At 63.8% G+C, this 17,838-nt stretch overlaps 1 protein-coding gene across 3 annotated transcripts in view; it reads left to right on the top strand.

Moving 5' to 3' along the window:
• LOC111161679 (phosphatidylinositol-4-phosphate 5-kinase type 1 gamma) overlaps window positions 1-17,838 on the top strand; it is a 58,644-nt gene that overhangs the window by 21,400 nt on the left and 19,406 nt on the right. For all 3 annotated transcript variants that reach the window (XM_022525482.1, XM_022525483.1, XM_022525484.1), the window contains exons 2-12: window positions 1,860-1,891; window positions 3,143-3,235; window positions 4,251-4,381; window positions 5,081-5,198; window positions 8,139-8,291; window positions 9,464-9,763; window positions 10,483-10,688; window positions 12,063-12,146; window positions 13,840-13,888; window positions 15,366-15,450; window positions 17,086-17,247. In XM_022525482.1, the coding sequence (XP_022381190.1) occupies window positions 1,860-1,891; window positions 3,143-3,235; window positions 4,251-4,381; window positions 5,081-5,198; window positions 8,139-8,291; window positions 9,464-9,763; window positions 10,483-10,688; window positions 12,063-12,146; window positions 13,840-13,888; window positions 15,366-15,450; window positions 17,086-17,247 (1,413 nt within the window). The remainder of the gene's footprint in view (window positions 1-1,859; window positions 1,892-3,142; window positions 3,236-4,250; window positions 4,382-5,080; window positions 5,199-8,138; window positions 8,292-9,463; window positions 9,764-10,482; window positions 10,689-12,062; window positions 12,147-13,839; window positions 13,889-15,365; window positions 15,451-17,085; window positions 17,248-17,838) is intronic.

Raw genomic sequence — 17,838 nt, forward strand, 5'->3', positions numbered from 1 at the left:
CCCCCACCCTGCCTGCCCTAGGCTTACCCCAGGTTGAGGGTCCTCTTGGGTTCATTTTTTCCATAAGTATCACTCATAAACCATAATTCATACTTTTAAGCTTACAGTTTAGTTTTTAGCGTATTCACAATGCGGTGCAGCTGACCACACTGATTCTAGAACATTCTCATCCCCCAAAGGAAACCCCGTTCCCATCAGCAGTCACTCCCCTGTCCCCAGCCTCTGGCCCGACCTGGTGTTAGAAGTGGAGTGGGTCCCTCCTCTGCTGGGCTGAGACCTGCCCCGGGGTGCCTCCCCCAGTGTCCACGTGGGGTCCTCGGGCCTCCTCCCTCCCCTCCGGCTCTGCTCCCTGCCGGCCTCGTCCACCCTCTACTGGCGGGACGACGCCCCGCCTTGTGTCCAGCCTGGCCCTGCCCTGAGCTCTGGACTTGGGGGTCGGGCCGGTCCCGGAGGTCTCACGCAGCTCAGCCGCGGGCACCTGACGTCCCCACACCTGCTCCCGTCTGGACGCTCGTCCCACTGAGGCCGTCCTGCGCTGTTCACCCTTCCGAGCCGCGGGGTTCTGGACTCGCTGGTTTCTTCACTTTTCCTCCAGTGAGCAGAGCCCGTCCGCCCTAGCCTCCCACCTGCCGGAATCTGCCCACCCCTCTCTCTTCTGCCTCCGCCTGGCCCAGCCCATCGTCTCCCACCCGGACCAGAACTGCCAGAACCTTCCCTCCACCCTGGTTCCCCGCTTCTGCCTTCACCCTCCGCCCCCAACCCCGCCCTGTCCATCTTCCCCGCAGCGGCCACCAGAGGGCGCCTGCGAGCCGTTGAGTCAGGTCCTTCCCTCCTCTGCCCACAGCCCTCCAGGGCTCCCGCCTTCCTGGGGGAAAGGCCCAAATCCTCCCTTGGCGACCTGACCCCTCCTCCCAAGTCATCCTCCTGGCTCTTGCTCCACCGTCTAGGCCCTTCTCCCGTCCCCACTCCGACTGGGAGCCCTTGAGGGTGTCTGTCCTGGTTGCCTTCCTGCCAGCCCGACCCATGGTAGGCCCCGAGTGTTACAAGCGTCTTCCAGCTGTGACAGATCAGCATAGCTCGGTCTGGAATCACACATGCTGACTAGCACACACTGGAGGTCGCGAGCCTCAAATGGTCTCACAGGCTGAAACCCCGGCGCGGGCAGGGCTGGTCCCCCCCCACCGGGGTCCCAGGGAGACCCGGCTCCTGCCTCCTCCAGGCCCACCCCCCCCCCACATCCTCCCCACCGGCTGCGCGGGATCTGCCCGTCTCTGGGACCCCCACCCTCTGCCTCCCTCTTGTGAGGACACCAGGCCCCCTGGGAACCCAGGGTCACCTCTGGGGCCTTGACTTGCCCCCCACCCCGCGCAAAGCCCATTATCTGTGGGGAGCGGCCATCCGCACTCCTTGAACAGATAGTCCTCAGCAGAAGCCTGCATGCCCAGCGAGGACACTAAGGCTCAGAGAGGTCAGTGGGTGGCCTCATGGGGAGCCAGGATGGGAGGGAAGGGTCCGGAGAGACAAACGTACCCGCACCCTCACTGTGAGCCTCTCCCATGGCGAGCAGCTCTCCCCAGGGACTGTATGGACAGGAGCTGACCCCATGGGTTATCTGATATCCCCGCGGCCTGAGTGCAGAGCTCCCACCCACGGGTGTAGACAGCACTGTGTCGATTCAGCCAGTCGCTTGCCGCTGGGGACCTGATGTCTTCGGGGTCGGTGCCCACTTCCCACCTTGCGTCCACACGTCCCTCTGTAGGGGCGCGGGGAGCTGAGCGAGGCCGTGGGCACCTGCGTGCAGCGAAGGCAGGGCAGGCTGCCCCTTCTCCGGGCTGAAGCCTTTCCCTTCTCTCCCGCAGGCTTGGCCCAGAAGAAGATGGCCCCAACGGAGGTGAGTGTGCTGTGGCTCTGGGCAGCTCACTGTGCCTCCCTGGGCTCCTCCCTCAGTCCGGTCAGCATCTTGAGTTTCAGGGAGGGGAGCGGGTGGGACCTGGCCCAGACAGCAAGGGACAAAGGGACAGGAGAACCGGGGCTGGAGAGGTAGGAAGGAAGCGGGACAAGTGTGTGCCCTGGGCTGCCCTCGCATGGGGGTAGCGTGGGTGGGGGATCAGCACTGTCCCTGGTGCTGAAAGGAGCCTGTGGGAGCGTGTCTGTGAGTCCCGCGTTCCTGGAGCCGCCCAGGTGTGGCATCCCGGGGCCTGCGCCCAGCCACCGGGCCCTAGACCTCCATGTCCCCTAGATACCACCTGGCACGTGGGGTCCTTGTGGGGAGGTCTTTCCTAGAGGGAGCAGCTACAGGGCAGTGGGGAGCCGGTGAGGGCGTGCACCTTCCCATCGCTGAGGAGAGCCCACCCCCTGGTGGCTGGTGTGTGGAACACAGGCGGCGGAGCTGAGGGGTGAAGGGGGGGCATTAGTGGGGCTGCCCAGACCCTGGCGTGGGGCAGCGGGGCTGTGCGGGTCTGGCGGGTCTGAGCACTGTCAGCTGGAGGCCAGACAGGCAGCATGGGCCCCATGGGGGATGTCAACGTCTGTGACAGTCCAGCCCCTGGACTGGAGGGGCACCAGCTCCCTCTGCTGGCCAGCCCGGGCCTTGAGCCTGGGCCCCTGCCACCCCTCTCCTCTGGGGAGTCGCTCACACACAGCCTCGTCATGCCTGCCATGGCTGTCCCCGTGTAGAAGGCCCAGGCCAGTGGGACCTCTCCCCGCAGTTCACAGTCATTCCAGCCCAGGGGTCTCAGCTGGGCGACTCCGCCCTAGGGGACACTGTGATGTCTGGGGACATCTGCGGTTGTTGGGATGGGGAAGGCTGCCCTGAGGGGTGGGGCCGTCGGGAATGACCCGGCCCAGTGCCAGCAGTGCCGGGAGCCCCTGAAGCCAGGCTGCTGCCCCCATGCACGCGGAAGGGCTGGGGTTGCCGATCTTCCTGCTTTTCTCGAGGAGCTGGAAGTCGTCGGTCTGGGTGTGGGCCCTTCTGGATGTACAGGGTTGGGCGCTGTGGCCCCTGCTGGTGACAGCCCACCCACAGCAGCCTCTGCGCCACATGCCTGGTGAGGACACTGACTCAGCCCGTCTGGTCAGGATTTCCAGGGCACACTGGCCTGGTGGCGCCTCCTTTGCTGATTTCCTGCTTCCTCTTCTCCAGGCCCCACTGATGACTGGACAGCCGGGTCCTGGCCATGGGAAGAAGCTGGGTCATCGGGGTGTGGACGCCTCTGGTGAAACCACCTACAAGAAGGTTCCCCTCTGCCCTCAGCTGGTTGGGGGGGACTCCCAGCTGTCCTGGGGACCCCACACAGGGTCAGGGATGCTCCGTGCCCATGTCCGGGTCCGGCTGGAGGCAGATGCTCTTAGGACAGGCCCCTCCACGCAGGCCCCTGGTCCCGGTGAGGTCCTTGCTGCCTGTCACGGATATCACAGGCATCGCCGGCAGCCGTGTCCGAGCCCCCGGCCCCTCTGGGCCTGCCGGCTTGTCTGGGGAAGGGGGAAATGCAGTTCTTCCTTCCCCCGGAAAGCGAGGCTGAGCTGATGGGAAGCTCGTGAGAGGCCAGGCCAGGCGGGGCCCGGGGAGCACTCCTAACGGAGCAGCCGGCCGAGAGGTCATGAGGGCAGCACGAAGTTTGATGGTTTCTAGCGTGTTCTCAGTGTGTCCAGCTGTCGCCACAGTCAGTTCCAGAAGATTTCCATGAGCCCAGACTCACACCCCGTCCCCTTGACCTGTCGCTCCCATCCCCTCCTTCCCAGGTCCGGGCGGACTTCAGCCCAGGCGCCTAGGCCACTAATGCCAGCAGCCCCGGATGGCCTGTACCGCCATCTCCACACCCAGCTGTGGGTGGGGAAACTGAGGCACAGAGCAGCAGTGTTGCTGGCCCAGCGCAACGATGCTAATCACCAGGAGAGTGGGTATAAGGAACCCGGGTTGCAGACATGAAGTCTGGGTGTCATCGTGTACATTTATGTGCCCCCCCAGGCCCTCCCCCAAGAAAATCCTGACAGTAGACCCCAGCTGAGTTGGAACAGTTTTGAGAAGTTGGAACCTTCTAGAACCTTGATGGGAAACAGGCCTTGGGGCCGCATGAGGTGGTATTGTAGTCTCAACCAGGCCACCTCCTTGCTGTGTGGTCGTGTGAGCTCAGGGACAGCCCAGAGGTCAGCGCGTCTGTGACACGTACTGGGCAGGGGCCCCGATCTCCTGCCCTGGGGTCTGTCGCCCTGGGGGCTGCGGGTCTTGATGCAGTGGGGTTTTTCCGCAGACCACCTCGTCCACCCTGAAGGGAGCCATCCAGCTGGGCATCGGCTACACCGTGGGCAACCTGAGCTCCAAGCCGGAGCGCGACGTGCTCATGCAGGACTTCTATGTCGTGGAGAGCATCTTCTTCCCCAGGTAGGCCCAGGCCCCGTGCTGGGGAGCGACCGTCGGGTGCTCAGCAGCCCTGCTGCTCTCTGTGCTTCCTTCTCTGCGGGGAAGAGCTCGGGCCTCTCCTGCCGTCTTCTTGGCTTGGAGGTCGGACCCCGTATCAGTCATGCTCTGAGCTCTCTGCTGAATCAGAGAGATGCAGTGTAACAGCGATTTTAAGAAAACAGGAAAAGAAAACGTAAAGTTTCTTTTTCTCTCACATGAAGAACACTGCCGGGCGGTGCAGGGGTCTGAGGCGGCTCCCTGGTGTTGGGGTCCCCTGTCCCCCTAGGGGCTCTTCCATTCTCACGTGCAGCTTTTCCAGCCAGTGTTGCCAGGTGGCTGCCTGGAATCCTGCCATCACACCTGCGCTCCACCTGCAGGAGGGAAAGGAGACTGGGAGCACAGGACCTCTGGGGCAGGACCTGGAAATGACATGTGTTGTTTCTGCCCCACCCATGGCATTGGCTGAGCAGTCACGAGGGGCCGGCAGTGGACTTAGCACGGGAGGGAGTGGATACCGGTATGCCACCGCAGACCGGCCATGCCCTTTGGCCCCAGGGGAGCTCTGTGCTGGTTGCTGGGTTGCACACTAGGGGAGGCCTCAGGCGCCGCCCTGGGCCCTGGCAGTGGGAGAGGTGCCCACAGCGTCCCTGTCCCTCACCAGCCTCCCTTCTTGCCCCACAGTGAAGGCAGCAACCTCACCCCCGCCCACCACTTCCAGGACTTCAGGTTCAAGACCTACGCCCCCGTTGCCTTCCGCTATTTCCGGGAGCTCTTCGGGATCCGACCTGACGATTACTTGGTGAGAGCCATGGTCAGCCCGCTACTGCCGTGCCACAAGTTCCGAGAGACACATGTGTCTGTTACCTCGTGGTTTCCGTGGGTCAGGAATTTGGGTGCAGCTCGGCCGGGTCCTTTGCCCAGCGTGGCGGTGGAGGCTAGGCTGGGGCCGGAGACTCAGAGGGACCAGCCTGGGGGATGGTCAGCTTCCAAGCCCACGTCTTGGAGGACCCTGTTCCTTGCCCACTGACCGGGGCCTGTCCCTCAGAGCATGAGCGACAGGACTGTCCTGTCACCCCGGCCACATCACAGGTCCTGCCTCCCTTTGAGGGGAGGTAGGTCGTGGGGACCAGCTCAGCGTGTGCCCCCGGTTCTGGTGTGGTTTCAGTCTCTCAGATTAGAAAAATGGAAACCTAGGCCCTACCCTTTGATCTCACAATGCACGAGTGGGGCTCCTGGAAGTTACAGGGCCTGTGTAGACGGGGATCAGTCTGCAGTTCCGTTGTTCGGCGACTGTCTTCTGGAAGCCTCCGCCCCTGCACAGGAGCAGGGCCTTAGCCGCCTGGTCTGCTCCGCCCGGTCCCCCCACCATCTGCCGTCCCTGGGGCTGTGGTCTTGCTGATTCTCACCGGCAGTGACTCGTTTCCCTGTGTGCTGGGACGTCCTCGGCTGCGTGCCCCCACTGGGTTCTTGGTCCACGAGAACCTGTGCCCTCAGCCGTGACCGTGTCTTTCCATGGGGGACCAGCCCTCATTCCAGCCAGGGGTTCTCCAGCTGTTCATCTGCCCCTTGCCAAGGTCAAGGTCCAGTCCTCAGACCACAGCGTCCGTGGCAGGCTCCATGGCTTCCCCCTCTGACCTTGCCTGTGGTCCTGCAACCTTATCGGAGGGAGAACAGCCTGATGGTTCTAGAGTGGAAGCGACCCTAGATTTGGGGTCTCAGGGGTAGAGCGAAGGTCCACGGCATTAGTCGTGCTAGCAACAGGATGGCCCGGGGCCCGTTAGCGGCGTGCAGACACCAGCTGGCGGGTGCTGGCCCCAGAGTGGACACGGAGGCAGTCGAAGTCCTGTCTTGGCCTCGAGTGGGTGCTCAGCAGGTGTCCTCTGTCCTCTTTAAGACCTGCCCTGCTGCTGTGTTGGGGTGATGAGGCCTCGTGGAACCGAGAGGCCCTCCCATGGTAGGACTGGGGAGCTTGGATGCGGCTGGAGAGCTCGGACGCGGCTGGATCGTCCCTGCCTGTCATCTCTGCCCCCTCGGGGTTCCTGTGTCTTCCCGAGGGGCCCCCAGGGGCCACAGGCACTGCCTTGGCTCTAGAGACTTCTGGGGCCACCGCCGCCGTGGGTCCTGAGTTTCGTGGGGGCGTGCCCACCGTCCCTGTTTGTGAAAGCCCTGTGCTGTCCCATGTTAGCTTTAGTTGGGGGAGGCAGGGGGGTCGGGGGAGGGGGCATGGGTAGTCAGTCAGCCTTGGGCCCTAGGTGCCCCCCGGGCTCTGAGGGAGAAGGGGGCACATCTGGGGTCATCTGCCTGCGAGCCCACCCTGGCGGTTGGTGACCTGGCTGGAAGGTCCATGTGTGTCACCCCGGCCACCTGGGCCGTGTGAGGCCTGACCCCATGCATGGACCAGGGACACTCCCTGAGGGCAGCTGCTCTTAGCCATGTGGTTCTAGAACATTCTGTGCTCCTAGACTTCTGTACAAAGTGCACAATCCCCTTCCACCACTCGTTTCTCTCCGCACTTCCCCTCTCCTGCTAGCTGGGGTCTGTTGCAGTGCCTTTGGGGTATTCGTGGGCTCCAGAGGCCGTGGACACCAGCCCCCGTGGGGTCCCTGCCCACCCCTCGCTGCCGTCCTAGGAGCAGGTGGGAGGTGAGGAGGGAGAGCACGGGCAGCCTGGGCGTGGGCCTCTGTGATTCCGTGGGTATTGGTGGCTTGTGGCTGTGGGTGGTCAGGACTTGCGGCCCCCCCCGGGAGAGGGGGCATCCTTGCTTCTCAGCTGTGTCCTCCCCCTCCCCGCCATCTGCCAGCCCCGTGTTACACTTCACCAAGCAGTGACTGTGGCAGGCTGGCACCCTCCACCCAATAGGGGACATGCTGTGGCCTCTTCCGTGCTGTACACCGGTGGTACTCAGGCCTTGGAGGGGTCTCAAGGGACAGAAACCCACCACAGAAACCTTAGTCCTGAAAAGCTCTTCATGGACTCACTAGCTTGGAAGGCCCGGGGAGAGCAACCTGTAGGACCTAGCCTTCCAGCTGGGCTGGACACTGTCCCGGGTGCTGGGGACCCTCCATGATCAGAATTCTTAGAAATCCCTGCATCCAAGAATGTCCTGCTGGTGGGGAGGATGTGTGGGGCTGCTGGGCAGCAAACCCGGAGGTGAAGCAGATGTCGGTGGGAAGAGAGGTAGGGGTGCCAGGTGCCGGAGGGCTGCGCCCCGAGACACAGGTTCCTCTTTTCTCTGCTGTTCTGGTGCGGGGCCTCCGTACTCAAGGTCACCTTCTGAGCCAGCATGGCGACTGGGGTTCCAGCTCTCACATCAGCATTCCAGGTGGAAATAGATGGGATGGAGGGAAGGGCACAAACCCGAGGTGCACCAGCTCTAGTCCCCCACTTAGGGGGCCTTCCCTGAAGCCCCTCCTGAGCCCGAGTCAACGTCTGTGGCCTCACCCAGCTGTGGGGGAGGTTGGGGAGGGAGTGTTGGCCAGATCTGTCAGCCCCCCAACATACCCGGGAGTCTATTGCTCACAGGAGAGGGACTAGGCCCTAGGAGATCAGCACCCAGGCTGCCAGTCAGCCCGGGGTTCAAATCTGTGCTGTGTGGCCTCCGGCACGTCAGTCTCCCTCTCTGAGCCTATTTCTTCGTCTGTAAAAGGAGGCTGACACAGGGACCTGTTCCAGAGTTGTCCACTAGCCGCTGGGCCCGTGGGGTGTCAGTGACCCACCTGCCCACTCCCTGCCCCCCCAGTACTCGCTGTGCAACGAGCCACTGATCGAGCTGTCCAACCCTGGTGCCAGCGGCTCCTTGTTCTACGTCACCAGCGACGACGAGTTCATCATCAAGACAGTGATGCACAAGGAGGCCGAGTTCCTGCAGAAGCTGCTACCCGGCTACTACATGGTGAGCCGCCCTTCCCTCGCCGCACTCTGGCACGCGGGGCCAGCAGTCCCCGGGGCACGCCCACCCTCCTCCTCGGGTCGGGAAGCCTTGCTGGGCCACTGAGCCTCGCCCTCAGGACCCCGTCACGCAGCCCTCCAGACACGGCAGGCAGGAATGGCCATCCAGGCCCGTGGGGTCTTCCCTAGAGCCGGGTGGGGTGCGGGGGGCTGGGGGCTGGGTACCCGCTCCGCCCTCGCTCCCCAGGCCCCCCACACCCCACTGCCAGCAGCCCTGAGTCACGGATGCCAGAAATCCTGTCTCGTGGGGCTCGTGGAGCTGGTGACTCAGGCGTGGGGGAGGGGGGCCGGGCCACCAGCTGGCATGTCACAAAGGCCCAGCTGCTGGGGCGCGTCCCGTTCCCCATGTGACTTACAAGTTGGAAGGGCTCCACAGACCCCCGGGTGGAGGTGGGCGCGGGAGCCGGGGTCCTACTGCTGGCACGGACAGGGGTGGGCTCCGCCTGAGTGCCCACCTGCCCTGCTAGGCCTTCCCGGGCAGCTCTGCGTGGACTGTGTGCCATCTGCGCCTGGGGGTCTCATCTGGGGCACGAGACGCTGGGGTGGCCCCCTGGCTCCCCTAGGTTGGGGGTCGGCGGGCTTCCCGTAAAGAGCCAATCAGCCTCTCCCGTCCCAGCTCCGCCCGCTGCTGCTTGGGGAGGGCCCTCGAGGGCCTCAAGGGAGCAGACTGGGGTGGCCCGGCACCCGTGACCTTCACTTACTGACACTGAAATGTGAGCTTCACGTCCCAAGACACTAGTTTTCTGTTCTTCGCTCCCAGTGGTTTATAACACAAAGCCGTTAGCTTGTGGCCGGCAGCGGGAGAACGAGTCCATGTTTGGACTTGGCCTTCCCCCTGGAGTTTGCCGATCCTTGCTCTGGACGGCGCCCAGAGGCCGGGCCCCCCTGTCACCCCAGGGCGGGCAAGTGGGACAGCTGGTCTGGCCCTGGCACCTCGGCCGGGGGCCCTCCTGGAGCCTCTCGTCTGGGGGACGCAGATCCCGGCGCACGTCTGGACGCTGGGAGGGCTGAGAGAGGGGCTGGCCCGGGGCCCAGGTGGTCAGGGCGGGCTTCCTGGGGGCGGCTCCCTGGCCGCCGCCGCCGCTCTCCTCAGACCCTGCCCCTCCCCCACCCCAGAACCTCAACCAGAACCCGAGGACGCTGCTGCCCAAGTTCTATGGGCTGTACTGCGTGCAGTCGGGCGGCAAGAACATCCGCGTGGTGGTCATGAACAACATCCTGCCGCGGGTCGTCAAGATGCACCTCAAGTTCGACCTCAAGGGCTCCACGTACAAGCGGCGGGCCAGCAAGAAGGAGAAGGAGAAAACCATCCCCACCTACAAGGACCTGGACTTCATCCAGGACATGCCCGAGGGGCTGCTGCTCGACGCCGACACCTTCTCCGCGCTCGTCAAGACGCTGCAGCGGGACTGCCTGGTGAGGCCGTGGGGCTCGCCTGTGCAGGGGGTGGGGGCGCGGGGGCGGGCCCTCAGCCCTCTGAGCCTCCGTGGTCCCCTCCGGGACACGGGGACGCTGGATGAGCCGCCGCGGCGTGAGCACCTGTCGGCAGGTCCTTGTGGTCTCCTCCACCCCTGCAGCCCGGGGGTCCTTGTGGTCTCCTCCACCCCTGCAGCCCGGGGGTCCTTGTGGTCTCCTCCACCCCTGCAGCCCGGGGGCATCATGCCTGCTGCTCTAGAGATGAGGGGCACCCCGGGCCTTCCAGAGCCTTCTGCGGCGTCCCTGGCCCTCGGCCCATCACCGCCGGCCCCCAGGCCTGTTTGAAAACTGTGCCCAATCTCCCCAGACGACCCCCCAGACCTCTCCGGACCTGCTTCCCTGTGTCCAGGTGTCAGGGCCCTTGGGGCCAGGAGGGGTCCCGGGCTCCCCAGCTGTCACCGGGCAGGCCGGAGCTCTGACAGGAGGAAGGAAACGCCCAGTCCCGACTCTGAGAGGTGGTCCCCCAGGTGCCTTCTGCCCTGGGCATGGCCCGGCCCCGGCCCCCTTGGTCTCCTCACCACGCGTGAAACAGGGGTCAGGACAGGCCCTCATGTGGCTGTGGGACGGGGCGGGCACAGACCCAGACGCAGCTTGGGACCACACGGAGCCGGGTGTGGGGAGGGGGTGGGGAGCGTGACCTCCTAACCCCCCTCCGACAGGTGCTGGAGAGCTTCAAGATCATGGACTATAGTCTACTCCTGGGCGTGCACAACATCGACCAGCAGGAGCGCGAGCGGCAGGCCGAGGGTGCCCAGAGCAGCGCGGACGAGAAGCGGCCGCTGGGCCAGAAGGCGCTCTACTCCACGGCCATGGAGTCCATCCAGGGCGGGGCCGCGCGGGGTGAGGCCATCGAGTCAGACGACACGTAGGTGGCACGGGGCTTGGCGGGGCGGGAGACGGGTGGGAGTTGGGGGATCTGGCCAGGAGGGCGAGACCATCTGCGGCCGGTTCCCGGTCTGCGCTGGGACCCCACGGGGGTCTCACGGGAGGATGCACAGACACCCGGCTGTGTGATGACCAGGGCCTTCCAGATGAATCTGCCAGTGGATGAGGCCATTGGCCGTCTGTAGGGGGACACGGGCTCCTCCACATACTGGAGCCCCGAGTGGGTTCAAACACCACTGTCAGCAGCGGAGCTGGAAAGGTGTTGAAGAAGGTCGTGGCGCTGGGGACCAGGGTGCCAGGCCCAGAGCCCCTGGGACAACAGGCCGCTGTGATGGAGGACGAGGTCGTAGGCTCAGAGACAACGGGCTGACCCGGTCCTGCTGCGGGGGCTCGAGGTTTGGTGGGGAGACAGACTCATGGGTGCCCCACCCACCCTCCTAGCACTGTGGACACTGGGCTGGGTCGTTCTGTATGGGGTGGGCGTCCTGGGCCCTGGGGGGCTGAGCAGCATCCCCGGCCCTCACCCACCTGGTGCCAGGAGGCCCCCCGAAGTCATGAGGACCACAGACGTCCCGGGACACCACCCGGAGCTCATGGAAGGCGGTCTGGGTGGGAACTGCCACCATGGTCAGGTTCGAAGTTGGCTTCTTGTCGTCGTACATTGAACTGCTGGGAACCAGTCCAGGGTGGGGGGCCTGAAGGGGGAGGGGGCCTCACCCCCCATCATCAGCTGGGGAAGCGGGGGTTCGGAGGCGGAAGCAGAAGCAGATGTCCTGGTGCACAGCCGGGGAGTGGGGGCTGCCACTCTAGGCCAGCCGCTGGGGGGCGGGTGGGGAGCAGGCGCCAGCCCCCGACAGGGGCAGCCTGGTGGGGAGCCGCCAAGTCCTCCAGGGCTGGCCCACCTCCCACCGTCTTGGTGTTTGTAGGGTTTGCGCAGGGCCCGGCAGGGGATGGCGGGGTGCGCAGGTGAGCTCACCAGGGCGTGCAGTGCCATGAGAGGGGCCTGCGGGGGCCTGAGCCTGGCGGGTTGTTGGTGACCTAGGACAGTCGCTGTCTTGTGTGACCTCACTAACCGCTCTGGGCTGGGCATGGGGGAGCCGAGTGAAACCACTAACGCCCCCCACCGAGGGCACCCAGAAGCCCTGGTGGTCCTGCCCGGGGTGAGTGTGCGTGCGCGTGCATGGGTGTGCGTGCGCGTGCGCGTGCACGCGGGGGGCGGGGCTGGCCTGTCCGCAGCCTCCCGCTGACAGTGGCTGGCCTGAGAGGAGCGGAAACCAGCCCCGTCCCAGCGGCGCAGCCCCCACGGGGAGCGAGTGGGCTGGGGGGGCGGGTGCTGAGTGCGCTCCCCCCCCAGGATGGGCGGCATCCCCGCCGTGAACGGCCGTGGCGAGCGTCTGCTGCTGCATATCGGCATCATTGACATTCTGCAGTCCTACAGGTGGGAACCGCCCTCCCTCCCTCTCCCCCCTGCCCTGGCTCCCCACATCTCCCCCTGCCTGCGCCCCACCCGCCTCCCCTTACCCCATGCACTTGCTTGCTCCCAGAAGCCATGTGCTCTGCTGTCCAGACTTCCTTAGTCACCACCTGCCCCCGCGAGGTCCCCCCCCCACAAGGCTCCCAGCTGGCTGCCAGGCCCTAAAGGGAGGCATTTGGTCCCCAGCCGGACGACACCATCTGTAGGATCTGTGCTGGGAATGTGGTGAGATCTCCGGTCAGCTAGAGGTTGGGGTTGTCATGGGGCCTGGGGGGGGGGGGAGGATGTCGCCAGCCCATCTTCCATGCACTCCTGTCTGCTGAGCACCTACTGTGTGCCGTGTGCTGGGGTAAACAGCAAGATGGGAGCGCCCCGTGGCCACGAGGCACGGCATCCCCAGACAGCTCATACGATGGGCAGGAAGAAACGTTCATGGCCACAGCCACATGTTGTGTGGTCTCGAGCACGGTGGAGCCCCGGAGCAGACAGCGAAGCCTTACCTGCAGCTCAGAGCTGGAGCGTCGGCAGCCCCGTTACCTGCGGTCGTCCTCTACGAGGTCTCGGCCGTGAGCGTGGTTTAATTGTTAGTGGTTTGTTAAAGATTTTGTTTATTTATGTGACAGACAGAGATCACAGGTAGGCAGAGAGGCAGGCAGAGAGAGAGGGAACCAGGCTCCCCACTGAGCAGAGAGCCCAATGCGGGGCTCGATTCCAGGACCCCAGGGTCATGACCTGAGCCGAAGGCAGAGGCTTTGACCCACTGAGCCACCCATGCGCCCCTTAATCGTTAGTGTTTTATTCTGAGAGTAGCATGTGTGCCTTCTGCACGATCCCGACCAGACTGAGGGGGCGTTGTGGGCGCGGTGGTCCCCACTTCCTGTCCACCCAGCACTGGTGACTTCTCCCTTGTGTGTCTTCCTTTCCTACGTACGAAACTCGGCTCCTGCCCATCCATCGCTAGTATTCGCAGCCTGCGTTCCTACCTTTGTAGACCTCTGCCACAGGGATGTCCCTCCTGATTTAGAGCAGGATTAAGAAGTTTCTCAAGTAGCAAACTAAGGTTTCTGCAGAGGCTCTGAGTGGAGGCAAGGAGTGGGGGCTGGCACATGTCAGGCAGCCACAAACCCATCCTGGGGCAGGGGTGTCATGAGGGGGTGTGTGCTGAGGAGAGGACTCTCCCCTGTGGTGGACGAGGGGGTGTCCAGGAAGGCTGCCTGGAGGAGGCACCATTGTCCTCAGCCTAGGCGTTCAAGGACCTCGTTAGAGCCACAGTGCCAGACGATAATTTCAGCTGAGAGGATCATGGCTCAGCCAAGGCCATGAGGACAGGGGAGGGATGTATTCTGGGAGGTACTGATCTCCAGTCCCCCACAGGGGGTCAAGCAGTGAAACCTTTTCACTTCCTCCCCGACAGAAGCAGTGGTAGGAGCTGCCAGCAGGCCGGGATGGGGAATGGAGGGGACAGGAAGAGGGAGGTGGCCTCCGGCTGGTGCCGCAGGCAGCCTCAGTTCCTCTAGACCGGGGCTTCCCACCCGCTCAGTGCCAGGAGCACCCCCTGTCGTGATGACCACAGATGTCCCCAGACACGGCCCAGTGTCCACCGGAGAACCACCGGCCCCGGAAGTTAGGCACATGCTCAGCGCTTTCTTCTCTGCAGGTTCATCAAGAAGCTGGAGCACACCTGGAAGGCCCTCGTGCATGACGGGGTGAGTGTCATTCATGCGTTCCTTAGTCCACAAACACAATGGTCCCCCAGTGCCGTGACGAGAGACGTGTTCCCTCCTTCTGTTGGGGGCGGCCGTGTGACCCGGCAGTCCAGGCCAAGGGCTCAGGGTCAGGAAGGGAAGACACAGGCAGCTGGAACTCCAGTGAGGACCTCCAGTGAGGGGGTCTGATCTCCACTGGGGAGGGGGACAGAAAGGCTTCTTGGAGGAGAAGAGTTGGAAGCTGAGTTGGAAGGATTCCCTGAAGACAGCCGGGCCAGGAGGACCAGGAACGTCAGGGGCCAGCTAGGCAGAGAACGTTCTGGAAACGTGTCGTGATAGAGAGGAGGTTGCATGGGTCTAACTGCACAACGCTGACCCATTGCCTCGAGGGCTGAGGCCTGCTGCAGCATGTCTGTGCTGCTTGAGAATGGGCTAAATGCGCCTTTTTCCTGCAACACGGCCAACGCATGGACCCCAGCAGTGGGTTATTTCCAAATATGGAAAGACTTTGAGGACCAACTGCAGGGAAGAAAACAGCCCATCTGGGGGCCAGGCACACCTGGTCCGGCTGTGCTGACGAGCTGGCTGGGGCCTTGGACGCACGCCTCTCCTCCCATGGCCCCCTGCAGACCAGTTCTTACTAAAGTGCTAAGGGCTGTCTGTGTTCACGTAGTCTGTAAAAGCCCCCAACACTCCCCTCTGTTTGCAGGTGGGGGTGGGGGTCCAGATGGAAGCTTCCAGAAAGTGCACCGAGATGGTCCAGGTGGGCAGCCAGTCAGCAGGAAACCCTTTCATGGCATTAGAAAGCCTCGGCAGAAAGGAGAGTTGCCAAGTCCCCATGAGGCCACATGTAATCCCCAGAGTAAACTTTGGCTCAGCTCCTGGGGGTCCAGACGTTAATCAGAGTAACATCACAGGCGTGAGCCCTCTGGGGCAGGCAGGGTGGCCTTCTGGGCATGGTCCTCAGCCCCCAGCCCAGGTGGCTGGCCCCCGACAGCACTCCAGGCAGAGGAGAGGGCGGGAACTCCGTCCCGGTCTTGGCTCCCACACCCTCGGCCAGCACCCGGTCCTGCAGTCCTGCCTCACTGCAGTGAGGATGGGAAATGTAGTGTGTGTTCTGGAGGCCTTGTGTCCCTATGGGATCTGTCACATTACAGCAGGTAGAGGACCCAGGCCGTGTCTGGGGACATCTGGAGGACTCCTCTGATTTCCATGTTTTGCTCTTTATTCGATTACTTCTTTGCGGTTGCTGTTTTATTCATGTGATTCAAAGGATTAAAAGCACAGATGGGTTTATAATGAAGAAATGTCCCTCCCAGGCCCCTCCCTGCCAGGTTACCCGCCAGCCCCGTGCCATGGACCCGTCTCTCGGCCCGACTGCCGCTGTGTGGCTGGGCTGTCTCACAGGACACGGGGAGCACTGGTGGCATGGGGACACTCAGCCCTTCCTGCCTGCGGGCCCCGCTTCTCTCCCCAGGACACCGTCTCTGTCCACCGGCCCAGCTTCTATGCCGAGCGCTTCTTCAAGTTCATGAGCAACACGGTCTTCCGGAAGAATTCCTGTGAGCTTCCCAGGCCCTCTGGCCAAGAGGGCCCCCGGGGGTGCGGAGCGGGGAGGTGGGGTCGCCAAGAGCACGGTAAACCCAGAGCCCCTCCTCTGGCCATGTGGCCATCCGTGGGCCTCGGTCGGGCACTTGGTCCAGAGAACAGGGGAGTCAGGATGCCACCGTCCTGGGGCCCAGCACGGGGCCTGGGGCCCGCTGTTTGAGCTTGAGTTCTGGCCCCACCACGTCCTGCCTCTGTGACTTCAAGCAGGGGACGCCCTGCTCCATGCCTCACTTTCCCCATCCGTACAGAGGGCAAGATGTGTTTACCCACATGACAGGTGCGTTTGGCCTGTGCCGGTCCTCACGGGGACCACCTGTGGCCTTGCGTCCTCAGCAGGGAAACGTGGCCTCGGGGGACACAGGCAGCTGGCCACCAGCCGGACCAGGCATTGTCAAGGAGGGCACCAGACAGAGGCAGCCCATGTCCCGTGGGTGTCCTCAGAGGGTCCCCTCTCTGTGCTGTGCCTCAAGTGCCAGGCGTGGTGCACACCCCAGGCCGGGATCCCATATGCTGCCTGAAAGGGTCTTTTCTCCCCACGTGTCTGTCTGCCATCTGCCTCCTGCTCCCTGTGCGCCCAGAAGACAGCGTGCTTGTCAGCCTCAGTCCCTCTGTGTCCCCAGTGTCCAGCCCGGGGCCCAGCACGCCATGGGTGTTCAGGCAGAGTCATTCGTGGGAGTGTCTCAGTGTGCTCCTTACCATCCTGGTGGGTCCACAGAGACAGCAGGGGTGGGCAGGGCCGATGCCTGGCGTGGGACCTGCTCTCCCAGCCTGGGCCAGGCCTGTGTGGGCAGTGGCACCGCCCAGTCACCAGGAGCCAGCTCGTGGAGCCAGCACGACTCCATGTTCCCTTATGTCGAGCCGGTAGCTTGAAACCGATGGCAGTGGGGTCACTGGCGTCGTGGAAATGGGCGAACCCCACTGTTCTGGCCTTTGTCTCCCAAGAGTGGGCCGTTCCACTTTCATCAGCGTCTCACTTTCTCACTTCTTAGAACCTTTCCTGGGTGTCATTCTCCCTGCAGTCGGGGGGGCGCCAGCCTCCAGGGACGGGAGGGCTGCTCACCAGGCGAACTGAGCACCTACTGTGTGCTTGGCATTGTGCTGGCCAACCCTGGGGGCCGAGCTCACAGGAAGAGCAGGGAGAGAACCTGGTGATGCTCGCTGATGGGCGAGGCCAGGGGCAGGGGGCGTCAGGGGGTGACCCCCCTTGTCTGACCCTGTCGCTGCAGATGAGGTTGCTGAGCCCCATTGCCCAGGCCATTCATCCTGGACTGGAGCCAGGGCCTTGGTGCTGAGCCCCGCATGGCCCCAGGCCTCCGTTTACGTGTCTGAAAGTGGAGGCCACAGCCCGGGTGGGCTGCCAGAGGGGGCTTCTGGGACCTCCCGAGGCAGAGCTGGGTAGGAAGCAGGACAAGGTTTCCTCTGCAAAGGATGTTGCTTTTTGCCCAGGCTTGAGGGCCAGGCTGGAGGCCGGGCAGTGGGAGCTGTGTACGCGGGCAGCAGGCTTTCATGCAAGGGAGGGATGGGGGCCGGTGGAGCCTGGCCACGGGGCTCCCAGGCTGCCCCAAGTGCCAGTTCACCTCTCTCCACAGCCCTGAAGTCCTCACCATCCAAGAAGGGCCGTGGTGCCTTGCTGGCCGTCAAGCCCCTGGGGCCCACCGCTGCCTTCTCGGCCAGCCAGATCCCCAGCGAGCGCGAGGACGCACAGTACGACCTCCGTGGGGCCCGCAGCTACCCCACGCTAGAGGACGAAGGTGACTGGGCTGGCTGGGGAGAGGGTGCTCTGGGGACAGGAGAGAGAAGGGGTCTGCTGGGGAAAGGTACTGTCCCTGCAGGGCTGAGAGGGGAGGGCATGCAGGAAGCAACCCGGTTTGAGGAAAGGGTTCTAGAAGCTGTCGGCCTGGATGGCAGGGTCCTGGGTCCCAGTCACCTCCCTACCCCAGTCCCAGCCTAAGGTCTGGGCATCCAGGGATTGGGGATGGGGAGTGGCTAGGAGCCACAGGGAGAGCTGAACAGAAGATGCTACCCGAGGAGGTGACCCCCCCCCATTGCCAGATGTTCTGAGACCTAGAGGGAGGAAGCATTTGATGGGGTTGGGTGTGATGGTTTGAAAGGTTCCTCCCAGTTCCCAGAGTTAAAGAGTCAAAGATTCCTGGCAGGGAGGGGGTGGGGGGAATAGTATCAAGGAAGGGAGAGACTGCACATGCAAAGGCCCTGGGGCAGCAAGAGACCTGGTGTGTTGGAGGGACAGCAGGAGGCCTGTGGTTGGAGCAAAGTCAGGAAGGGTGAGGAAAGAGGAAGCGGCTGTTCCCACAGGACCTGTGGGCTTGGGCAGGGTTTGGACT

Source organism: Enhydra lutris, unplaced genomic scaffold (genome assembly GCF_002288905.1).
Source record: "Enhydra lutris kenyoni isolate GAN:26980312 unplaced genomic scaffold, ASM228890v2 scaffoldscaffold86, whole genome shotgun sequence".
Taxonomy (NCBI): Eukaryota; Metazoa; Chordata; class Mammalia; order Carnivora; family Mustelidae; genus Enhydra; species Enhydra lutris.